This window comes from Haliotis cracherodii, unplaced genomic scaffold (genome assembly GCF_022045235.1).
Source record: "Haliotis cracherodii isolate W230 unplaced genomic scaffold, xgHalCrac1.p SCAF_9, whole genome shotgun sequence".
Lineage (NCBI taxonomy): Eukaryota > Metazoa > Mollusca > Gastropoda > Lepetellida > Haliotidae > Haliotis > Haliotis cracherodii.
This window is the reverse complement of record NW_027266343.1, coordinates 17,974,312-17,997,720: the sequence shown is the minus strand read 5'-3', so window position 1 is coordinate 17,997,720 and position 23,409 is coordinate 17,974,312. Positions and strand designations below refer to the sequence as shown.

The following is a 23,409-nucleotide window of genomic DNA, read 5'->3' as shown; positions in this document are numbered from 1 at the left end:
CATTTACACACTCTTTATCCCCAGAATATATTATAACCATTTTACAAGTAGGGTCATCCTGGTCACTGTGTGTACATTTACCCACTCTTTACCCTTAGAATATATTAAAACCATTTTACAACCAGGTTCCTCCTGGTCACTGTGTGTCCATTTACACACACTTTATCCCCAGAATATATTATAACCATTTTACAAGCAGGGTCCTCCTGGTCACTGTGTGTACATTTACACACACTTTATCCCCAGAATATATTATAACCATTTTACAAGGAGGGTTCTCCTGGTCACTGTGTGTATATTTACACACACTTTATCCCCAGAATATATTATAACCATTTTACAAGCAGGGTCCTCCTGGTGACTGTGTGTACATTTACACACACTTTATCCCCAGAATATATTATAACCATTTTACAACCAGGGTCCTCCTGGTCACTGTGTGTACATTTACACACACTTTATCCCCAGAATATATTATAACCACTTTACAACCAGGGTCCTCCTGGTCACTGTGTGTACATTTACACACACTTTATCCCCAGAATATATTATAACCACTTTACAACCAGGGTCCTCCTGGTCACTGTGTGTACATTTACACACACTTTATCCCTAGAATATATTATAACCATTTTACAAGTAGGGTCCTCCTGGTCACTGTGTGTACATTTACACACACTTTATCCCCAGAATATATTATAACCACTTTACAACCAGGGTCCTCCTGGTCACTGTGTGTACATTTACACACACTTTATCCCTAGAATATATTATAACCATTTTACAAGTAGGGTCCTCCTGGTGACTGTGTGTACATTTACACACACTTTATCCCTAGAATATATTATAACCATTTTACAACCAGGGTCCTCCTGGTGACTGTGTGTACATTTACACACACTTTATCCCTAGAATATATCATAACCATTTTACAACCAGGGTCCTCCTGGTGACTGTGTGTACATTTACACACTCTTTATCCCCGGAATATATTATAACCATTTTACAACCAGGGTCCTCCTGGTGACTGTGTGTACATTTACACACACTTTATCCCTAGAATATATTATAACCATTTTACAAGTAGGGTCCTCCTGGTCACTGTGTGTACATTTACACACTCTTTATCCCCAGAATATATTATAACCTTTTTACAACCAGGGTCCTCCTGGTCACTATGTTTTTCATACAACCTGTTTAGACCAGGGTCCTTCCAGTTGTTACGGGTACATTTTAACATATCCATCTACAAATAGATGCTCTGCATAAATTATGACCCTAATATAGCAGGGACCATGAATTGATTACATGTACAAGTTCAGAAATTTAAACATAATCATATGGCATATATAATTCTAACTTGTTTTTCGAAAATATTCGATTTAATTAAAACAACTGACTTGACGGTTGCCGCACCGCTGAAGTTAATATTTATAGCAAATTATTTCTTTCTTAAGTGTTGTCGATGGGTATTTTGAAATAATGAGATGTACAATTATAGGTTACAAAATATTATTACTAAAATAATCATAGTATGTCTGGCAATATAAATTTGGCAGAAAATACGATATTATAGGAATAACTGAGAACAGTAAATTTGACGTTGTGTAGCAGTAAACTGCACTAAACAATACAAGACTTGCTGTAGTTCTTCAAGTTGGACTGTGAATTAGCTATTCTATATGCTTTCGGTGTCTATAATATATGCAAGTGACGTATAATAATGTAATTTAAACCATGTTTTATATCGCCATACTCCGTTTTATGGCTATTATCACCACAGCGTATTACAACTGTGTGTTCGGTTCATGTCACGGCACAGAAAGTTGGCTTTTTTTATGTAATAAATAACATATTTATCGATGGTTTTCAATTCGCTGTTTATGTCATCTCTTGACTTAAAAAGAACTGAAATAGTTGCTCGTGGACACTCGTGTAAATATAATTTCTTAACAGCATATTAATAATTTGTCTACAAACACTACATATCCTCTATTTATACTCCAAGGATCATGAAGTGATTTTCTAGACCTTTCATATGTTCAGTCTTTATGTTCTACTCATACTTGTCACCCATCCTTCCATGTTTCAAGAGTGGATTGAAAACACACCTGTTCCCTAAATACTACTGCCTAACATGAATTGTGCGTCATACCAAAATATGTTAAAAGATGGTACTTTTTGTTACCCTGAATGGCACTCGGCTTTAAGGGGCTGAAACAAGAACTAGTCAGCTCGGAGTCGGTACACTGTGTCTGAGTGGAGTATTCATATTAAGACTGCGGCATGGTATCTCTGTGGGCTAGCGTTATTACACTCGAACGCACGCACGCACACACGCACGCACGCACACACACACACACACACACACTATCGAACGGAACGTTTATCTCAGTTTCACTTCACCTTTTCACAAATTTAGACAATATCTTTTGTATACGACGTAGAATTTATATTCCAGAGATCTTGCATTTCTTATTTTATGTACTGCTTATTACCTTCATTAAACAAAATTTGGATATAAGTAACCAAACTCCATTTTAGAAGTGACTCTTGCTTTATTTTCCATGACTGATCTGTTTCACTTAATATACAGTGGATGATTCATGTACTTTAATGACAAATAAAACAGCACGAACAATGGACATTAGATTAGGCTATATGGCAATAGACTGGTATTATAATACTGCTGGTATATTATGAAATGTCTCCTGCCAGTGGTTTCCATTTCTGTATTGCTATCTGTTTCTTATTGTTGCAATAGATTTTTCGACTTTGCATACAAATGACAGATACCCCATGGAACGTTCAACAGATGGATTTACGCTTTTAATACTTGATCCATGAATGATTTCTTTGTTACATGTGCTTTTGTAATTGCACATATTTTTGAAAGCCAAACAGAATGGAAAATGCAGTAACATGAAACAAATCTTGAAGGTACTGGTTCAGTTGTTGTTCCAGTTCTGGTGGCACGGGTAGCCGCGTCGTCTAAGGCGCCGCGATTCGCTGTGCAGAGTTGCGTCCCTTGGGCACGCCAGAAACCTATGATTGTGGGTTCGAATCCCGGTTCGCCCCAATAATGTTTCTAGGTTTGTCAGCACCATACCCGTGCTCGGGGGTTTCACCAAAGTGGTAAACGTCTTAGACCTGCATCACTTCGGGCTTTCCTCCGACATTAAGCTGATATAACTTGTTATAACCCGGAATAATGTTAAAAGCGGCGTTAAACCCAACTCACTCACTTGTTCCAGTTCTCCGCAGAAACTATCAATATCATCACATTTCATATAAATATGGAATATTACCTACATAGTTTAATTTTTTACAAACAATAACCTTATTTTGGAAGTGTTTTTTTTGTGGCTACTGTGTTAAGACTCTTTTTCTATAAAAAATCACAGCTTGGGGCATGCCATGTGGGTCCCATGTTTACTTCTGAAAACCTTGACGTCTTGTCCCAAGTCATGATATGACTGGAATTATGCCAAGTGGGACATACAATTCTGCTCCCTGATTAATTTTTAGAAGAAAATTTACATGTGTGTAATCTAATTAATACCACTGACCTGTCTTGTTAATTTCTATCGAAAGCCAAGAGGTATTCGATGATGAAAACTTTCATGGAAAGTCCTGGCAACGGTGTCATTCACATTCTGGCCGCCGTGGTTGCCCTATTAAAATAACTTTTCCCAAAGTTTCAGCATTTCGTCATATATCCTTGTGAAATGTAATATGGAGTAAATTAGCACAATTTTAACTAATGATATTCACATACTTTTGTCGCTGCAATATGAAAGATTAAGTATGTCACTCTACAATTGTATATCAATGAAAAAAGACTAAATGACCGCATGAATTGAATGAAAACCTCAACGTCATGATTTGTGTTAAACAGTCGAAAAAGGGTGTGGCACGGGGTGTGAATGTTGATAACAGTTGTTACCACTGACCAATTGGAGTAAAAACTGACGACCAATCATATGCCCATAGGGTACCACGACTGGCCTTAAAGCTTCACCACAACTAAGCCTGTGAGTTGACCATCAAGACAGATGAGGTCTGTGAAGCTGTAGTTTATGACAGGCCACGACATCACTGCTATATTGGTCATGGTGTGTCGTGGCGCTCATGAGCATTTCCCCAAACGTCAGGCAATGAACATGTTGGACACCATTGACATACAAACTGCCTGACGATACGACGCAGACTTATGAATGTGATAAACAGCCGTCTTAATCTTGCTGCTTTCAAACGTTTGCAACTTATCGTCTGTAGATGATATCCATAAACAAAAGGTTTATTCTAGATACTGATATGAATATTTTCCTTATGGTCTACGAAAACGATGCATTTGGACAATAGTAGATATCCTGAGATCATTGCCATCGGAGATAGTTTTCTGAACTATTCATGCTTTTTGCTCGCCCATTTCCCACTATTCCCTTACCTCACAACGCGATGCATTTGGGATCGGGTCAAAATAATGATGGCATGCTCTCTGCATGCACTGTTGAATATGACCGCAATATGAACTCTTTCCAATTTCCCCTCATGCAGTCTCAAATTTTCTTCCGTAAGCTTGAATGTGTACAGCAGTGTTGATACCGGTAGGAGTTCTGTTTTTATTGTCATTGCTCTTTCCTTTTCCCTGTTAACCTTGGTGTTATGACCTGATTGAACTAATGTTACAACATGCCAGAACCTTTAGTTTCAGGGATTGTGATAACTATTATTTCATTACAGCCCAGGGTTGTTGAAGATGGATGGTTCTGAAGAATATGTGGACGCAAGATCATCCCCTGACACGAGTGAACAGAATTCTCCTGTTCTTCACAAGAAACAAAACACGCCAAGTCAAGATACGAAAGACCAGGACTGTCAGAGTAGCCTCGAAAGGCAACCCAATCCAGCCAAACGAAATGATAGCCAGCCTCCTCATACACAAACTGATGTTCAAACTGATGACCGAACAGAGAGTGTAGGATCAGAAATTAATACCACTCTGTCTTGCTCTGATGTGACAAGCAGGGACAAACAGGATGAAGATAATCTCAGTGTTCTTGCTGATAGCAAACAGAAGAATTTAGTTTCACAGAATCATGAGGTTGAAGAAGAACATGAACGTGAGTCCGCATCGTTCCATAGTAACAGTGGGAAAGGATCTCCTCTGTTGGATACAATTAGTGAAGATGCTTCCCTTCGCAGTTGGGTCAATATCAGCAGTACTTCTGTGTCACCTGACAGCATGTATAAAGGTGCTTTTCAAGATATGGATAGGAATGAAGTTACATCCTTTGACAACAGCAGTGAACATGTTTCCCCAGCTATGAATGCCAACAAAGAAGTGCCAAGCCATCAGAGGGCCACAGATGCCCATAGTGACGACGGACCAGATAGTTCACCTAACCATAATGACAATGATGATGATCAGCATGGACCCTCGAATCCAATGGTCAGTTCTAAGAGAGAGACGGACACAGACGCCTCTACAGATGAACGAGACAGTTCCCACAAGCATGATGACAATGACGATGATCTATACGGACCTTTGAATCCTCTGGCCAATCCTGAAGGAGAGACGGACAAAGACTCCCATACGATTCAACCAGATGGGTCCCTGAAGCATGATGACAAAGACGATGATCTGTATGGACCTCCGAATGATGACAAAGACGATGATCTGTATGGACCTCTGGATGATGACAATGGTGATGATTTGAAAGGGGCTGCAAGTCCACTCCCTAGTCCTGAGAGTGAGACAGGCACAGATGACCTTGAAAACGACCCAAATACTTCCCTCAAGCATGATAACAATGAAGATGATCAGCATAGACCTTCGAATCCACTTCAGCATCTCCCAGGTAATGAAAACGAATGTGACACTCAAAGTGTGGAAAGTGAAAACATCGGAGCTGTCACCACACCTGAAAACGATACAACTCCACCCAATCAAACTGTCGAACACACCTATCCTGGCCGTGATCGTATAAGTGACAACTTGGAAGTTGTGGGAAGTTGTAGGCACGGCTCAGATCAGCAGCATTACTCTTCTGAAACAACTACTGGTCAAATCAATGTTAATACAATCAATGAAAATACTTGTAGAGAAAACACAGACAGAAGCTTTGCTCATGTAGGGGACCAAAGCGACTACAGCGAGATCCTTCCTAATGATGCACCTGCTAGGGATGAAGTCGTAGACGTGTATCATGGGCAGACCATGGGCATTCAGGGTGGGTATACTGTTGATGAGGGCACACGGCACCGGAAGGAAATTGATCAACCTGGAGAAACAGAACCTTCTGATGACAATGCATATCATGGAAGAACTGTCTACCCTGAGTGGCTTCCACAGGTGTCCGCCACAGGACCTACTGACCAGACTGATGCTGAAAGTTCTGGGCATGAACAGCAGAATGTAGGTCTTGAGTCACCACCCCAGAGTGTTCATGGGAACCAAGGAAACGAAAAGGAAGAATGGCATTTGGCTCAAGAAGAATTACCCGAACAGGCATCACAGACACTAGCACACATGTCCACGGTACAGGGCGAACAAATGCCACATGATGTTACTCAGCATGAACAGGGAAATCTACACTATGATGGACCTGGAGGTGTGCCACTTGGATTTCCACAAAAACCTGAATCCATTTCACAGCAGCAACGAGGGTATGGATTCCAGAATGCCCCTGTGACTAGTCCTCATCAACAAATCAATACTGGTGCAGTACCCTCTGACCTACAAGGGCAGTTCCACCATGGGAACAGACCTCCACAGTATTACCAAGGACATATTCACCATCAGTCCGGTTTCCCGCCAGCAGGAAATATTTATAGCTATCCTGATGTGTATTCACACCTGCAGGGACCTCAGAACATAGCACATGCTGGATATGGAACAGAAGGGTTTCCTGGACCACATGGAACACATCACATGGAGTATCCAGGTCCAAGGTTTCCTCAAATGCAAAACCCACCGCATGGGTATGATCCCCAGACAAGGCATCAACATCCTAGACCAAGTTTGATTATAGACCCAAATATAGGATATCCTACAAATGCACCCCCGCCATATCGGGCTTCTAGTCAAGCTAATTGGGGACAGCAGTTCTATGGCCAACCACCTTCTCATCCTCCCCCTCCCCAGCAGCCATATGATCAACAACAACAGCATCAACATTACAGACAACAACAGTTCCAACAACAGCACCACCAACACCAGTCTTTTAGTACCCAACAACATCACATGCCCCCTGGTTCCGCTGCTGAACAAGAGGACTGTATGAATCAAGACACAGATTACAAGAGGGAGAAAGGTAGTACCACTTCCTTTGTAATGGCATAAATCGAAATGTATGTTATCTTATAAAATAAAAATGAATTCTACAAAGAATGCTGAAAAAAATAACAAAAGGGAGAATATCTTAAAGGTATCAGCTTTCGTACAACACCTTTCTATGATATTAATTTAATCGACATTTAATGTTCATATATTTTGATTCTTAAATTTCGCCCATCTTCACTTCCGGAAAAAACGTCATATTGTTAGGGGTTTGAGCTAATAAATCAAAACAAAATGTAAACCTAATAACAATATCCAACATACAGACGCCAAAGTGTGCAACCCATTTGTGAGGTAAAACAATAGAAGTTCTATTTTCTGAACAACAGTTTTATTACCTTTTATCTTCATCGACACTTATTTCAGAGCCACTCCAGACCATCCTTGTTGAAGGAATTACCCCAGATCTGACAGAAGATGTCCTTGAGATGTACTTCGAAAATAAGAAGCGATCTGGTGGAGGTGACATACAGGGAAAGATGAAGATGGACAAGGCGAAGAAAGCGGCTTACATCACTTACGAGAGTGAAGAAGGTAATATTTTATAGTGAGTGAGTGAGTATGGTTTTACGCCGCTTTTAGCAATATTCCAGCAATATCACGGCGGGGGACACCAGAAATGGGCTTCACACATTGTACCCATGTCGGGAATCGAACCCGGGTCTTCGGCGTGACGAGCCAACGCTTTATCCACTAGGCTACCCGACCGCCCCTAATATTTTATAGAATTTATACATACGGCCTATATTTTAAATCAACAAAGTAATTTTACATCACATTCTCTGAAGCCAATTATTGGGATAATTATCATTTAAATTCCCTAAATTTATGTTCCCAATTCCGATTAAAATGACAACTTCATTTAAGAATTCCAGAGTTGAATGTTTCTCTGTCCTTTGGATAACTATTTTGGACACATATCAAATTTAGTAATGTTTTAGTTGCCAGGCGAGTGGCCGAGAAGGAGGAACACAAATGCAGCTGCCACGTTTTGAAGGTGTCTCTGTACGACCCTGTCGAGAGTCCTTCTGAGCTGGATACCAACACAATCGCTGTGACAGGGTTCCCGTCAACCATGACTCTAGACACTCTGGAGATGTACTTTGAAAACAAGCGTCATTCGCGTGGAGGGAATATCCTTGAAGCATCGTTTTCACAGAAGAAGGATGTGTTGTACATTAAGTTTGAAAAGGAAGGAGGTATGTTTCAGGTGTTTATTTTCTGTCTGATATTGCAGTTTTGGATTCAGGCCTATTTATTTTGGACGCAGTCAAGCAACTCATGATACAATGTACAACTATCAATCTTTGTATGATGTGAACAATTTCCTAATTTTCCTGCAGGAGAACGTTGTGTACAAACAGTCCTAAATAAGACATTGGGCATCACAAAGAAGCCTATTAGAAATGGGATTTGTTCAGGGAAGCAAGGATTTCTTTTGACTTACTTTTGCATGTGTTTAAGATGGGAGCCACCGGTTGGGCAGAATACGCTCACATTTTCGCGAACACATAGTATCATCACTATTTGATAGTGATTCATAAACACATGATCACGATACAGTCGGAGTCGTACAATCGACTTGCTTTGAGCAGAGATTTCTCACAAATATGTAAAGGCTTTTGTCGCTGGTATTTTAGAATCCACACATTCCCGACACATCACAGAAGTACCTTAGTTTTTTTATAATACGACTCTAAACAAGCATTCTACCACCATAACGATGTATCTACAGCTGGAGGGGATAAACTGTAAACTGTAGAACAATGCTGTTGCTACATCCAAGCTGCACACATGGTTTCCGTCAATTGTTTGTGTTAGATTGTAGAATTCCCCATAGTACTATGAAGCTTCCTAAATACGTTGGCCGAAAATGAATATAATGTTATTCCTTCACGAATCTTATTGCACATGAAATAGTTTGATTTCTCGCGTTGAAGTCTGTTGATTAACTTTTTTTTATTGATGCCAAATTTTACCAGAATTCGTTTCTCTTTAGAGCGACACGTGAAGATTCCGGGGTAGAATAGATCTTCAGCAACCCATACTTGCCGTAAAAGGCGACTATGCTTGTCGTAAAAGGCGACTAACGGGATCGGGTGGTCAGGCTCTCTGACTTGGTTGATACATGTCATCGATCCCAATTGCGTGGATCGAGGCTCATGATGTCAATCATTGGATTGTCTGGTCCAGACTCGATTATTTTACAGACCGCCGTCATATAGCTGGAATATTGCTGAGTGCGGGGTTAAACAACAAACAAACAAACAAAAATCTCTTTAGAGCTATGTATGACTTGACTTTCACTATGATGTTGATAAATATACATGGAATTTTCGCCGACTAGCTGCCAAGGATGTTGTTGCAAAGACGGACCACACGTTCGAAGGTCACCCTCTGACTGTAACACTCCATCGGCCAAAGGCAGGACAAACCTCGTCCCCGAAGGCTATTGCAGTCACAGGGTTTGGAGCAAAACCTGATGATGATACGCTACAGATGTACTTCGAATCCAAGAAAAAGTCTGGTGGTGGAGAGTTTGAAAAGTACCAGAGAGAAAAAGGAGTCATATACATTACATTCGAAAAAGAAGCAGGTAAGTGCCTATAGTGGTATATAAAGTAAGATTATAAAACTATATTCTTACATCAAGACACGTGAAGGTAAATGCAAATGTGGGCCAGAACAGATACTCCCAGACTCAAATCTAACATGTTTCCATGCCATTTATTTTTAGGAAATATATGTCTGCACTCTAAAGCTGACAGTTGCTGCACGTGTCGATTCTGTCGATTCAAACTTTTTGAATGATGATAAGTCAAATTGGTAGCATCCAATTTATGCATAGCCTAATCACATTATAGAATATTGAATTAACAGCAGCTACAATAAGATATCATATCTGCTCACAGTTATGTCTGTCGCAGCATGTATACATTTTATTTAAACAGCGGCATGGTATCTCAGTGGGCTAGTACTATAAAACTGACATTAGTTCCGACAAGCACGCACGCACGCACGCACGCACGCACGCACGCACACACGTCACTTTTTAAGTACATAACGTTAAACCTCATTTCACCTCACCTCATCACTTGAATATAATTCGGTATCTTGAGCTCGTGAATACAAATCGTTACTACCACATATTCATCTGTGTTATTTGGTAAATACCATTGCCCGTTAATGATGTGGTATTTGTAATCACGGAATCATTTTTACGTTATTTAAGAAAGAATAGAATTGAAGAATAATAATTCCATGTATACCCATGTGGACATAATGCCATTTTGAACATTATTCAGTTATAGTAAAATATACACATGTATGGTCATCTTAAACCAAGAACAAAATCATGGCAGTCTGGGGTTCGAATCCTCAAACCAATGGATCCTTGCAAGCAGTGGTCTCAATACTTTGAAATCGGTTCTGAAACGTTGTATAATTGCATTGTTTCAGTGGCAGATCGAGTTTTGGAAAAGCGTGAACATACTGTTGGAGGCGTGACATTGACAGTTGTGAAGGCAGGGATGGAGGAACTAGATGACAAATGCGATGCAGACAATAACGACGAGGAGCCCGCGACCACTATTGAGATACGAGGCTACGACAAAGCAGCCTCTAACGACTCCATCTCATTGTACTTTGAGAACAAGCGGAAATCAGGCGGAGGACCTACAATTGATCTGAAACGAAATGACAAGAAAGGTGTCATTTATATAACGTTTGAGACTGAAGAAGGTAATATAGATTATTTGAAATACCCTGTTATACCAGAAACTGTTTTAATAGTATCTTTAATAGTATGGTGAACACACATGTATATATTCTCGATAAAATGACTTTATTTGAAACCTTCAAGAGTTTGTCCCATTCATCCAAAAGAAATAGATGAGAAGCTTCTGAACCAAGGTTTTGACTGTTCAACTTTAATGGGTGTTGTACTCACAGGCAGACCGACATTTTCTTTAAAAACATAACATGACTCATGTTTACTATTTCAAGTTGCTGAGAGGGTAGTCAACAAAGAACAAAAACAGTCTGGCAGACTGCTGCAAGTAAAGCTGGCCACACCCCAAGTTATGTACAAGGACAAAGTACTACTCACAGGGGTGCCACCCATGGAGAGTTATGAAACACTGAGCCTTTACCTCGAGGCAAAGACAGAGCTTGAGGTGCAGCAGCTCCTGTATGGGGAAGAAGATGGAGACGTACTGGTTACATTCTCAGAAGATATCAAAGGTAGGATAAACTTTTATAACAAGTTTGATAGGACCCTGTTAATGATAGGACTCTGCTATGAATAATATCTCTACCACTTCATCAATCTCAATCTTCGTTGCATATAGGAAAATGAAATTGTTTATTTTGGTACTATGTAGTGGAACTGATAGCATTTTCGAATTTTGATCATTACCTGATAGTGCCCTATATTATACAAACAGTACACGTTACCATTGCATTTTTGCACACTGACAACACATGTATTTGGGTACATTTGCAATAACTATGTTTAGTCCACATTCAAGACGTTTTTGACCATGATTTATATTCTGGTCAGTGCTGTGACATTATTTGTGTATGAATATGCAGAATGTCAGGACGTATGAAGGAAGCACTTCATATACTTGAGGGGCAAAGGTGGTCGAGTCGTCTAGGCGCTGTAATTTGCTGTGAAGAGTTGCATCCCTTTGGCACTCCAGAAACCACTGATTGTGGGTTCGAATCCCGGATCGCCCCGATTATGTTTCTAGATTTGTCAGCACAATACATGTGCTCGTGGGTTGTAAACGTCCAGGACCTGCATCGCTTCGTTGTTATCTCCTACCTTAAGCTGACATGCCATGATATAACTGGAATACTGTTGAAAGATCCACTAAACCAACCTAATCACTCGCTCACATACTGGACGTACGGACAATAATCTGTTATCATGGTGAATTATATGTAATATGTAGTTTTGTGGAAAAAAAAGAAGAAGAAATGTTTGATTGTCCCTGCTATGGATGCATAATACACTGAAACATCATCATTATTTATTATCAAACGAAATAAATGTCAATAGAATTTGTATCAGTTATAAGGTAAGTACACTTCTGTTTCAGATTTTGAGTTGATGAAAGAAAGAATGAAGGAGAAACCTTTTAAACAAGGAGGAAAGGAAGTTGCCTTCAACATTGACAAGGTACCTGAGACAAGCAGTATCACAGTATGGGACATCAAGGAGGAGATAACAGAGGATCAACTCAGGTTGTACTTCGAGAACACCAAGCGGAGTGGTGGAGCTGATGTGGAAGATGTCATCAGTAACAGCCAAGAGAGATACGCAGTCATCAAGTTCCAGGATGCAAAAGGTTTTTGTTATAATAATGAAACTGTAATGATTGAACAACACTTTCCTGTAATTACTGGTGAATAAATCTCCAACAGCATACAAATTATGGCATGTTATTACGATAAAAGACCATATGTGTATTACATATCTGTACTATCGTAGACCTCTGTCTATTCCTTTTGTTTGCTCTAACAATGTAAATACCATGTTTCTTGCAGTTGCCGAGAGTGTGTACAAACGAAAACACAAGCTGCAAAAGCTCCCAGTTGAAGTTAGTCTTAATTTTGAGTGTCTTGGGGAGTCTGGAGGGACCTTGGAACCGCCCTGTTCAAAATTGCCAGACGCCTTCACAGTTTGTGATTTGGAGGAATATAAATTCAGACATCTTGTGGAAAACAATGTTGCAAATGTCTCTGTTAAAGAGATTATGGCGAACGTCAAAACAGATATTGACATGAACGTAATGAACAGGAATGCAACCTTCACGCCTACTTTTTCACTGAATACACCAGATGCAAGATCAATCTGTAAAACATGGAGAAAACAAGTAGAGGCTACGTTTACAGCAGAACTGGATTCAGTCAAAGTACAGACGGTTTCTGTCAGTAGTGATATATGGACTGAAGTCCAATCAAAAATGAAAGAAGTACAATTACCACTTGAGATACAGCTGTTTTCAGACAAGGGACGAGTCGTTGTCATTACAGGTCCGGAGGAAAAGCTACCCAACATTTTTAGTGAGATACAAGAGACCATCGACGGCATGCAGACAATGTATGATAGGAAGAAGAATGAAATTGTAGACAAAATACCCATAAAACCACCAAAGCTGAGGCTTTTACTTTTACAAGGAATACTGGAAAGTGTACATGCTGAAGATTTGTGTGTGGACGTGGATGTAGATAAAGGGGAGCTAGTTTTCACTGGTCAAAAGGATGATGTCCAATCTGGCAAGATGAAAGTTTATGAGGAGTTGAGTAAAATACAGCAGCAGACAATTGTCAGTACACTTACTCAAAACCAAGTCGAACTATTACATCATGGGACTGTTTCTGAGGTTCTCGTAAAGAAACTGCAGGATCAGCCATCTCCTTTGAATGGGTCTTGGGAACCAGCTAAAGAAGGCGTCACAGTGTACTATACTGAGGAAGATAAGATTGGAGATGTTTTGAGGTACATCAGCACATCACTAAAAGAAATCACGTTACCACTTGATGACGAAAATCTGCTCCTACTGCCATCAAAAAAGTTTAAGGAATTTATGGCCGAACTTACAAAGGCACACGAGGACAGGATCATCATCACACCAGAATCTAAGAAACGACAAATAACTGTAACTGCAGTCAGCAGAGATTGTGAGTCCGTGGAGTCTGTTCTGCAAAAATTCATTCAGGGAAACAGTATTTACACTTTGTCATATAAATGTGATGCATTCCAACTAAAATTTGTGATACTCCATTGCGAGGATGAACTTGACGAAATAGAGCATCAACTAGAGCAGTTTTGTGTCAACTTTGAAAGACGAAACAACGATCCTGATTTTGCTTTGACTTTGAAATCCACAAAGGCTGGTCAGCTACATGCCATGAAGTTAATAGATTGCATCACTAAGAGAATCATAACACACACACACGTTATGTCACGTCCTGGATTGAAAGCCTACTTAGAAGGCGCCACCTCTGACTTGCAAAGGGTTGAACGCGATACAAGATGTGTCATCTCACTGAAGGAAAGCATCAATGACAATGCTGAAGATTTGAGCGAAGATGACACACCTATGACATACGATGTTGTCTTTGTTTGTTATCATAAGAACGAAGGTCAACTGCAAATCGCCGTGGGAGATTTAGTGGCCATACTCCCAGACGTGGACGTAGTTGTGGTCGAGGTCACTCCTGGACTAAACAGTGACTCAGAGCAGGCCTGTGAAGTGATCAGTAGAGGTTAGCATAATACATACTCAATCGAATATATACTAATCAACACTTAGATTTGAACAAACTCTCCCCTTGAAATGCAGCTTAAAGATGTTCATATATTCTCATGTCAAATGTTGTGACTTGATCCTTTAGGGGTGGTGGGGTAACCTTGTGGTTACAGCGTTCGTTTGTCACGTCGAAGGCCAAGGCTCGATTCCCTGAATGAGTAAATTGCGTGAAACCCGTGAATTATGCTAAAATATTCTTAAAAGAGGCGTAAAACATAACCCACTTCGTCAATGCCTTCTCTTTCCTCTGTATGTGTTTAACACTGTTATCACTAATATTATTCTTTTACAATTGGCGTGATGGAATTAATATCTTACAAAGTCACATAACTTAGCGTTATAACTGGACTATCAATGTTGCAGCTGGAGATGGAGCAGTTTCAGAGGTTCGAGGGCTGTCAGTTCAGATAGCAGAAGGGGATGTTGTCAGCAGTTCAGCAGGAGCTCTGAGTTGCAGAATGATAATCTATGCCGTTGGACCCACGGGTAAAAACAATCCCGAGGAGGTTATCAAGACTTTAGTTAAAAAAAGTTTGAAACTTGTTGCCAAGAAGAACATGAGATCACTGGCACTCCCCGCCTTTAATACCCAACTGGCCTCATCTTATCTTTGTTCTGAGGACGCTATGAAGGCTGTGGTTGAAGCTGTGAATGAGTTCTTCAATGACAACCCACAGGGCAGCGTGAACAATGTCTACCTCTGCACAGAAGACTGGCAACAGTGTGCGCCCGTATGGAACATTGCAATAGATGCCTTTGGTGAGGGGAATGTGAAGGGCACAGAAGGGGGAATGGAGGCAACAGATTCCCTTCATGGAGGTCGACGACGTGGAATGGGCCACAGAAGGTGTAAGCTATACAAGTTTCTATGTCTATTAATACACAATGTAATGTTCAGCTCTATTTGGAATCGTAGTAAATGTATTTCGAAATCTATTTTCTTTCTTTCTGTTGTCAAAACCTTCCCGGAAAAACAGGGTCACTCAGTTAATTCAAATATTTTTACGAATACTATTTTTGCAGATAATCAATGCTGAATATTCTCCGGTGTTGAGTTCTATATTTATGTGGAAGTTAATTTTTGCATCAATTAACAGAGAGTAAGACAATTTCATGTTTTTCTTTATGCAGCAAATGCAAGTAATCGCTATGAAAATGACACAATCCAAGAGGATGACTTTGGGGAAGCGTCCGGGGGCCTAGAGGAAGAATCTCGCTCCCCTCCTAACAGGATGAAGCCTAGGATTCTCCTGGTGAAAGCTGACATGGGAGTAGAAGAGGTGAGATACTTCGTCCCAAGTAAAAAAATATTGGGATTTAAGGGGGATTTTATACTCATACTTCGAAATCCAAACGAAATGCAGGCAACAGATTCATAAAATACAATGCTAAGTGAGAGCAACTTAATTGAAAAATAGAGGCTTATCATATATAGTAATCCCTCAAACAGTTAAACATTTTTAACACTTGGTATAAACACTATTTGATAGTTACTTATGTGTGCTCATGATAATGTCTGAATCGTATAATGGACTTTGTTTTTAAAAGAAAGTTCTATGATTTTGGAAAGGGTTTTATCTCTTTTATTATATATCAAACTGATTTTGTTAGTTCTGAAGTTTAAATTATTATTTCTATCTGATGGACAAAATGAAATTATAACCCCAATCATTTTGTGGTGTTAGGCAGATGTGATCGTCAACTCAAGCAACACTCATCTTAATCTTGGCCAAGGGCAAGTGTCTAAGTCACTGTTGAAGCATGCAGGCAAGGCCATACAGATCGAATGTAAGGAGAAGTACCCACAAGGTGTCAGCATGGGAGCAATTGCTGTCACTAAGGGAGGTGATATGCAATGTGTGGAACAAATATATCACTGCGTTCTGCCACCTTGGAATGCCATAACTGGCAAAAAGGTATTACTCGCAATTTGATGATGATACCTTCTATGAAACTGAGAACGGTGTACTTGTTTAGTTCTTTGATTCATGTCAGTTTATATGTATATCATGATATATTGTCTGGTCATTAGCTGACAACCGTTTACAATTTCATCATTCTCTATGAATATACAATGTCAACGCCAGAGCATACGCCTAAGCAGTATGCGCAATAGACATGTCACGTGTTTTGGCGTAATCATGTGATGACCTGTGGCCTTCACATACGTTAGCAGGTATGTAATGCTTTGTCACTTTTGAATTTAAATGTGAAGCTAAATGTTATGAATTTTATTGTTTGAAGGTTGAAACGAGCACTAGTTGAACTACAATGAGTACCAATAATTCCGATCTGATTATAAACATGGCGGTCTTGAATGCCACAATGAAAAAATGACTTCGGCTTACAATTCAGACATTTCTAAGTGCACGAATATGGTAATAATATTTAAGAGTTTGTGGCTCAGCTTACAGCTGGTAATGAAAGTATCAATACACTGTCAAGATCATGCTTAAAATGTATAATGTTCAGAATAACTCATGACGTTTTCAGCGACCTTCATTGAAGATCACTTGAAAGTTCATGTAGTTCATGTATCAAAGAGCCTGACCCGTGTTTTCAACTAGAAGTTTCAATTGTACTGCGTTGGGATTATATCTCACAAAGTGGAAGTGATAGTCCATATTACTTTCTTTTTAAAGTTGATTGAGACACAGGGCATTGATGAAAAGATGAAAAATTCGTCTGTTTCTGTTTTTGTATGTAATGGAAAAAAACTTTTCATTGGTTCTTGAATCTATATACCTGGGTAATTAAGGAGATTTAATAGGACATGAATAAAATGTATATTTTAATTTTAAAAATGTCCTGCTTGTTCGCTATATTAAAACTGCTTTTTGTATAGTTAGTGAGGTTAATACTTGTACTTTAGTAGGACGTCTCAGTTGTCATTTAAGTATCAAGTATGACCAATACCATACATTAGACAATATGTCTTTAATTATTTTTATCCAAAATGTATATAAAAATCCCCAAATTTAATAATATCTCTTTTATAAAAAAAGATATCTTCTCCCTTTCTTATAAAACAATATCAACACACCCGAAAAGCAAATATATAATGTACATTGTTTCTGCTTGACCCAAACATAAATAATTCTCGTTTTATTTGAAGACCTTCACGGATACTCTCAATGCACTCCTCAAGAAGACACATCAGTCCAACTGGAAGACAATGGCCATTCCTGCGTTAGGAACAGGCAACCTGGGATACTCCAGAGACCTCGTTGCTAAGCTGATGTATGACACTGTAGTCCAGTTTGGGAAGGACAATCCAGACACGACCATCAATGATGTGCTGTTTATTGTCTACCCGGGAGACGCGAAGACAATTCAGGTTATTACTCTTTTGTTCACATATACACAACACAAAACGTTAAGGAACACTGCTAACGTTCATGATAAACATATGCCGTACTTGTAAGTAATTATTTAACCTGATATTGACTTCCATACATTCCCAGGGACCGACCATTTGATATTCTAGCGGGGCGCCTGGGATTTTGTATAGATTTTGTATTACAGATACAGCTAAAAAACCCAGATATGTTTCTATTTGCAAACAGGGGGTATGTTGGAAATGGTCATGTCAATGTCAAGTTTGTCTCCATTGATATGTTATTCATGAATAGAATGGCAGTTGATCGGTTAGTAGCAGGCAGTTTGGTTTTGTAGTGAACAGGCCACCCAAATAAATCAACACCTTCAGATCAGCTTAAAGAGTAAACAAATTCGGCCTCAACTATAAACAATGAACAGTTTGGTAATTTAACATGTTTGCGGAATACGTGTTAATTTGTAACTGGAGCTGTACGTTTTAAGGACTGGCGCATGTTGTCCCATATGACGAAGCAATCCTCCATATGATTGCCGGGCCTTACAACAGATCCAAAATGTGTCATTTTTATTATCTAATTGACATAATGCCGTTCTTACACGGCCCTAATAATCACGGAGCATATTCAGAAGAAACAATATAACATATGGAGTAATGGAGTATATTCACCTAACTTGAAGCCGACTGGACATTCTCCAGCAACGTATTGCTCACATGCTGGTTGATAAACATATGAACAATTCCATTACTAACAATTTCTGTCTATTCTAATGCCTTCAAAGTTTTTTTTCTGATAAATTCACAAGAAATATCTCGATTGTACGATTCCGACTATATGACGAGCATGTGTTTTTGAGATCAGCAAGTAAGAAGCATAATTGGTTCTCATGCGGATGCCACCTTCTTGCTTGAATGTCCTATCCCCAAATTTTGCACAAGTGTTATCCATGAGCCATTCCAGCATTTCATAAATTGTTCCTCAGTAAACTTCAGATAACATCTGCTTGTCCAGAACCTTTGAAGTAAGAAATGTAAAACATGAATAAGTCTAACAAATTGATTGTGATTTTGTCAATTCATTAAGTAACTTAATTTGTGTTGAGTACATTATTATCCTGGATTTGCTTCGCTATTGTGACTTTGTTTATGTTAGTATTTCTTGATGGCACTTACATAAAGAAGTGCATTTTGAACACAGCGTTACACCCAATTTCACATCATCTACCTGTTCTTGAGAGCTGAATTAAAAACATTATTGGTGTAGGGATACATGGCTCATGTGTAGCTTAATCTGAGATGGCGGATTTGGAGTCATGGCCATAGACATGTAAGCATGTTGAACTATATGAGTATGTTCTACCCTGTTGTTGTTCACATGCCTTAATACTATTGACAATATAACCTAGGGGGTAAGATATTTAGGCAAGAAGTCGGCATCTCCATGGGTACCAATTGTGCTCCCCTTTTTGTTGATCTTTTTCTGTATGCACATGAACAGGAATTTCTACTCGTACTGGTGAAGTGAAAACAATGTGATTTGGTCAAGAATTTTACTCAAGCTTCGGGTATATTATGGATATACTGCTAATATCGTTCAATAATCTTCAACCCTTCTACTAATTACCTACATGAACAAGAAATAAAGAAGATAAGCGAGGCCTCCTCATCCGTTTCATATTTAAATCTATGAATAAAGATTTGAATTGACAAAACACTCTCCACAAGAAAGGATGACAAGAGGGGTGTTCCTACAGCTCCAGCCCTTGGTGTCTACATTTCACGACTTTTGGGGTAAAATTGAGCATGCTCTTCCTGCCAAGATTTCAGAGAGCGTCATATGACTGTTGTTTGATAAATGTTACAACATTCAAAGCCTCAGTAAAGCTTCCAAATTTAAAAAAAATATTTTTTTTGGGGGGGGGGGAGGGGAGACATGTGGAGGACTTTATTCAAGCTTATAATATGTCACTTAACTATGTAGCTATAGCCAACAATGGAATGTTTATTGTGGTAACATTTTGTGATTTCTAGGCATTTGAAGCTGAACACAGGAAATACATTGCGCTCACTGGGGGTAAACTTGCGTCATCCCAGAAAGGTAACATCAGGATTATTGCCTGCTATTGATGCCTCTTGTCTTCGTCATACACATATTTTGAATCTCTGTTATACAATGCCAATCAAATACAAAATTAATTTATGATGATATATATGAACAGGTTATGTCTGCAGTACATGTGTCTATTGATTATTGATGTCATCTCCGTTTCAGAAATCGATGAACAGAGAATGGACGAACTTGAAGCCTACAGAGATCAGCTGAAGTCAGACAAAGCAAAACGAGATAAAGGGGCCTCAATGACGTCTGCCATTAAAGCAGCTGTTGGCAGCCTTTTCAATAGAAAGGAAAAGAAAAGTGATAAAGCCGTATCGACTCCTGTTCAGACCCCTCGAGCTTCTGCTCCAAGCCCCAAACAACCTTCTGCAACACGAACAGTTCCTAATCCATCAGATGTTAAGGTGTGGATTTACACTGACGATGACGCCAATGTGACGAAAGCAGTTGATAAGATTTACAAAGACTGGGACAGCAAAGCAGAGAGACATACTATAGACAAAGAGGAGTCCATTAAAGTGTGGTCCCCAGATGAGGTAATCTCATGATTTCCTTTTTATGAAGGCTTTTTAGATATAATGTTTGCCAAACAACAAATTACAATTTTGATTCAATTATAAGGGCACTGTTTGTATTATATAGGAAAATGAACATGTTATGTAGTGCTTGTGTTGAAAGGAGGGTCAAAACATGATATTGTCCAGAGTTCGTAATTTACGATTTATCAAATATACACTTATGAATGTCTTTGTTTGACATTTTCTTTCCAGATCAATGATCTCAAAAAGATTGAACAGAAGTGTGGTATTTCTATCACTGCAAACAAAGCCTTAGGACGTATCGTTCTGTTTGGGTTAAAGCACAATGTTACTGATGCAACTGGACAGGTTTACCAGATGATTCGAGAGTTGGAGAGGAAACGCAAGGAAGAGGAATATGCCGACGACCTGCAAAGAGTTGTGCAGTGGTCATTTGTAGAGCTTACAGAAGAGGGAGAAGACAAAGTTGTTGACTACGATAAGAAAGTTAATGTAATGTTAGAAAGAGCTTACACCAAACAACAAAAGACAAAGTTGGAGTATGAGGGATATACCTTTGATTTCACCAAATGGGAAGAGTATCCTACAGAGGATGTGACTGACACAGTGACAATGATTCGTCGGGATAAAGTTTCAGGTGAGCTATTGCGGGGTTATTGTTTTTGTCATAAAGTTCAGAAAGCGCTTTTATATGGATTTGTCACGTGTACTTGTGATTTATTCTGATTGATTGTGATAATTTGTTACAAGTAAGAACAAGCGGTATATGTGGAATATGATCGATCTAATAATGTAGGTAACTCAAAATTATTGACCTTTTCCTTATGTTCCTATTTTAGTTATATATCATAGTGTAGGCATGACCAATACGCAGTTTGATGGTACTGCACGCACACTGTTATACTTTCTACTATATTAGGAGATTCAGAAAATTGTAGTTATCATTGAGGGTATATTCACAGGTCATGTTAAATTTCAAGTGGAACTTCATATAATTACATTTGACACACTATTAAACTTCTTGATAGAATGATAGAAAGGAAAGCGTGTGCGAGAATTGACATCCTAACCTATCATCCTACTTTTCCAAATAAGTTTCAAAAAGTATTCATTGTCCTAGCCTATGCATAGTCTGTTAGAATATTTTCCCGGCTGTCCATTGCTGTCCATAACTAAATCAGACAAAAATGTACTCCCTTAAAATACATATTCTCGCTGCATATATCATTTCAGGAGCGTCAGCCCACTTCCCTAGCACATGGGTTGGCACGAACTCCACAGATGATGTAAAGATTGTACAGGTACAAAATGGGACTCAGGAATTTACCAGGGTACACCAGACGTTTACAGACGCAGTCGGAAATATGCTTGTCCAGATTCGAAGGGTAAGTGAAGCACACTCGCCTCTTGAGACGTCATTACCCCATGAACTACTGAACCATAAAGTTAAAACGTAACGTGCTTGTTATCAACTGTGATGATACCTGGCTCTGTTCAAGAGGTTCGAATCCATTCGGTCGTAACAACACCAATGTTGAAAAACCTATTTGTGACCATGAATTGGATGTCTGACAGCAACATTTGTTAAGTTTTCGTTGAAATTATAAACTGTTGAATGAATAGCCAGGAGAGCTTCAGTGCCATGATACTACTTTTACTTTTACGTGATACTACTTGTCGTCCACAAAAGCCTATACTTGTCATATGTGTGGTCAGGCTCGTTGACTTGGTTGCTTGCGTGTCATCGTTCCCAACAACATGGATCGTTGCTGATTATATCAATCACTGATTAGTCGTATCCAGAGCCAAAAATGTACAGACCGTCGTCATTAAACTTGAAATACTTGAGTGTAAACAAACCAATATGATGATTTATTATATATTTTAGTGTGAAAGATTGACATTTCTGAAGTTGAGAAAAATGATATTTTGATTGCAGTGAACATAACAATTGATATTCCACTGCAATGAGCATAACACTAGATATTTCACTGCTGTGACCATAACACTTTGACGGAACTATCGTCATACAAGAGTTACCTCCCCTTAAATTGTCTCGCTTTATCGTGTCAAGCCCGCACACGAACTGTTGACGTCCTCTTTACGTTATTTCCACTTTGACAAGACATAACAATGACAGATGCTCATTTATGGAGTTGATATCACTTCTTGCTATTTGTTATTCTCTCGACAATGTTTTGTTATAAACTATAGTCAATCGAGACTGTTCGTTTGACCAAAACGCCATTTTTGTTACTTGTCCAGCGTCTATTCTTTCGGTTCCAACATTGGTTTTCAAGATTTTTTTTTGTTAAAGTTGATTTTAAATTTACGTTTCAAGGTTTTACAATTTTAAAGAAATAATTTAATTTTCAGGTAGGAAACTACACAAAAAGTATATAATGAATAGGATATTTCATGTGCCGAGTGATATATCATGTTTCTCTCATCTCGTCACAGGGGGAAATGAGATATATTCCCCCTTTACGAGATGAGAGAAACGTGAAATTTCACTCGCCACATGCAATATCCTCTGTGTATGTGTTCAGATCGACAGAGTGCAAAGCAAGACCCTCTACCAACAGTATCAAGCCAAGAAACAACAGTTGGAAAAGCAGATCACTGGAACAACGGTAGAAAGGACGCTGTGGCATGGGACTCCACAGGGGGCAACCATGAGCATCATGACGTATGGCTTCAACAGGAGCTACTGCGATAAAGACAGTGAGTTGGTTTCATATTTCATGAGT

The 23,409-nt window shown here is 39.1% G+C and overlaps 1 protein-coding gene across 2 annotated transcripts in view; it reads left to right on the top strand.

The window, feature by feature from the left end:
• LOC139453387 (protein mono-ADP-ribosyltransferase PARP14-like) overlaps positions 1 to 23,409 on the top strand; it is a 31,459-nt gene that overhangs the window by 4,945 nt on the left and 3,105 nt on the right. The window contains exons 2-18 of one of the 2 annotated variants that reach the window (XM_071235069.1): positions 4,747 to 7,319; positions 7,712 to 7,870; positions 8,287 to 8,544; positions 9,693 to 9,941; positions 10,805 to 11,086; positions 11,351 to 11,587; positions 12,451 to 12,699; positions 12,899 to 14,623; positions 15,031 to 15,516; positions 15,799 to 15,947; positions 16,353 to 16,583; positions 17,783 to 18,004; positions 20,036 to 20,102; positions 20,277 to 20,656; positions 20,891 to 21,296; positions 21,893 to 22,044; positions 23,209 to 23,383. In XM_071235069.1, the coding sequence (XP_071091170.1) occupies positions 4,763 to 7,319; positions 7,712 to 7,870; positions 8,287 to 8,544; positions 9,693 to 9,941; positions 10,805 to 11,086; positions 11,351 to 11,587; positions 12,451 to 12,699; positions 12,899 to 14,623; positions 15,031 to 15,516; positions 15,799 to 15,947; positions 16,353 to 16,583; positions 17,783 to 18,004; positions 20,036 to 20,102; positions 20,277 to 20,656; positions 20,891 to 21,296; positions 21,893 to 22,044; positions 23,209 to 23,383 (7,984 nt within the window). In that variant the 5' untranslated portion in view covers positions 4,747 to 4,762. Of the gene's footprint in view, positions 1 to 4,746; positions 7,320 to 7,711; positions 7,880 to 8,286; positions 8,545 to 9,692; positions 9,942 to 10,804; positions 11,087 to 11,350; positions 11,588 to 12,450; positions 12,700 to 12,898; positions 14,624 to 15,030; positions 15,517 to 15,798; positions 15,948 to 16,352; positions 16,584 to 17,782; positions 18,005 to 20,035; positions 20,103 to 20,276; positions 20,657 to 20,890; positions 21,297 to 21,892; positions 22,045 to 23,208; positions 23,384 to 23,409 lie in introns of both variants that reach the window. The other variant, XM_071235068.1, reaches the window with a different exon arrangement.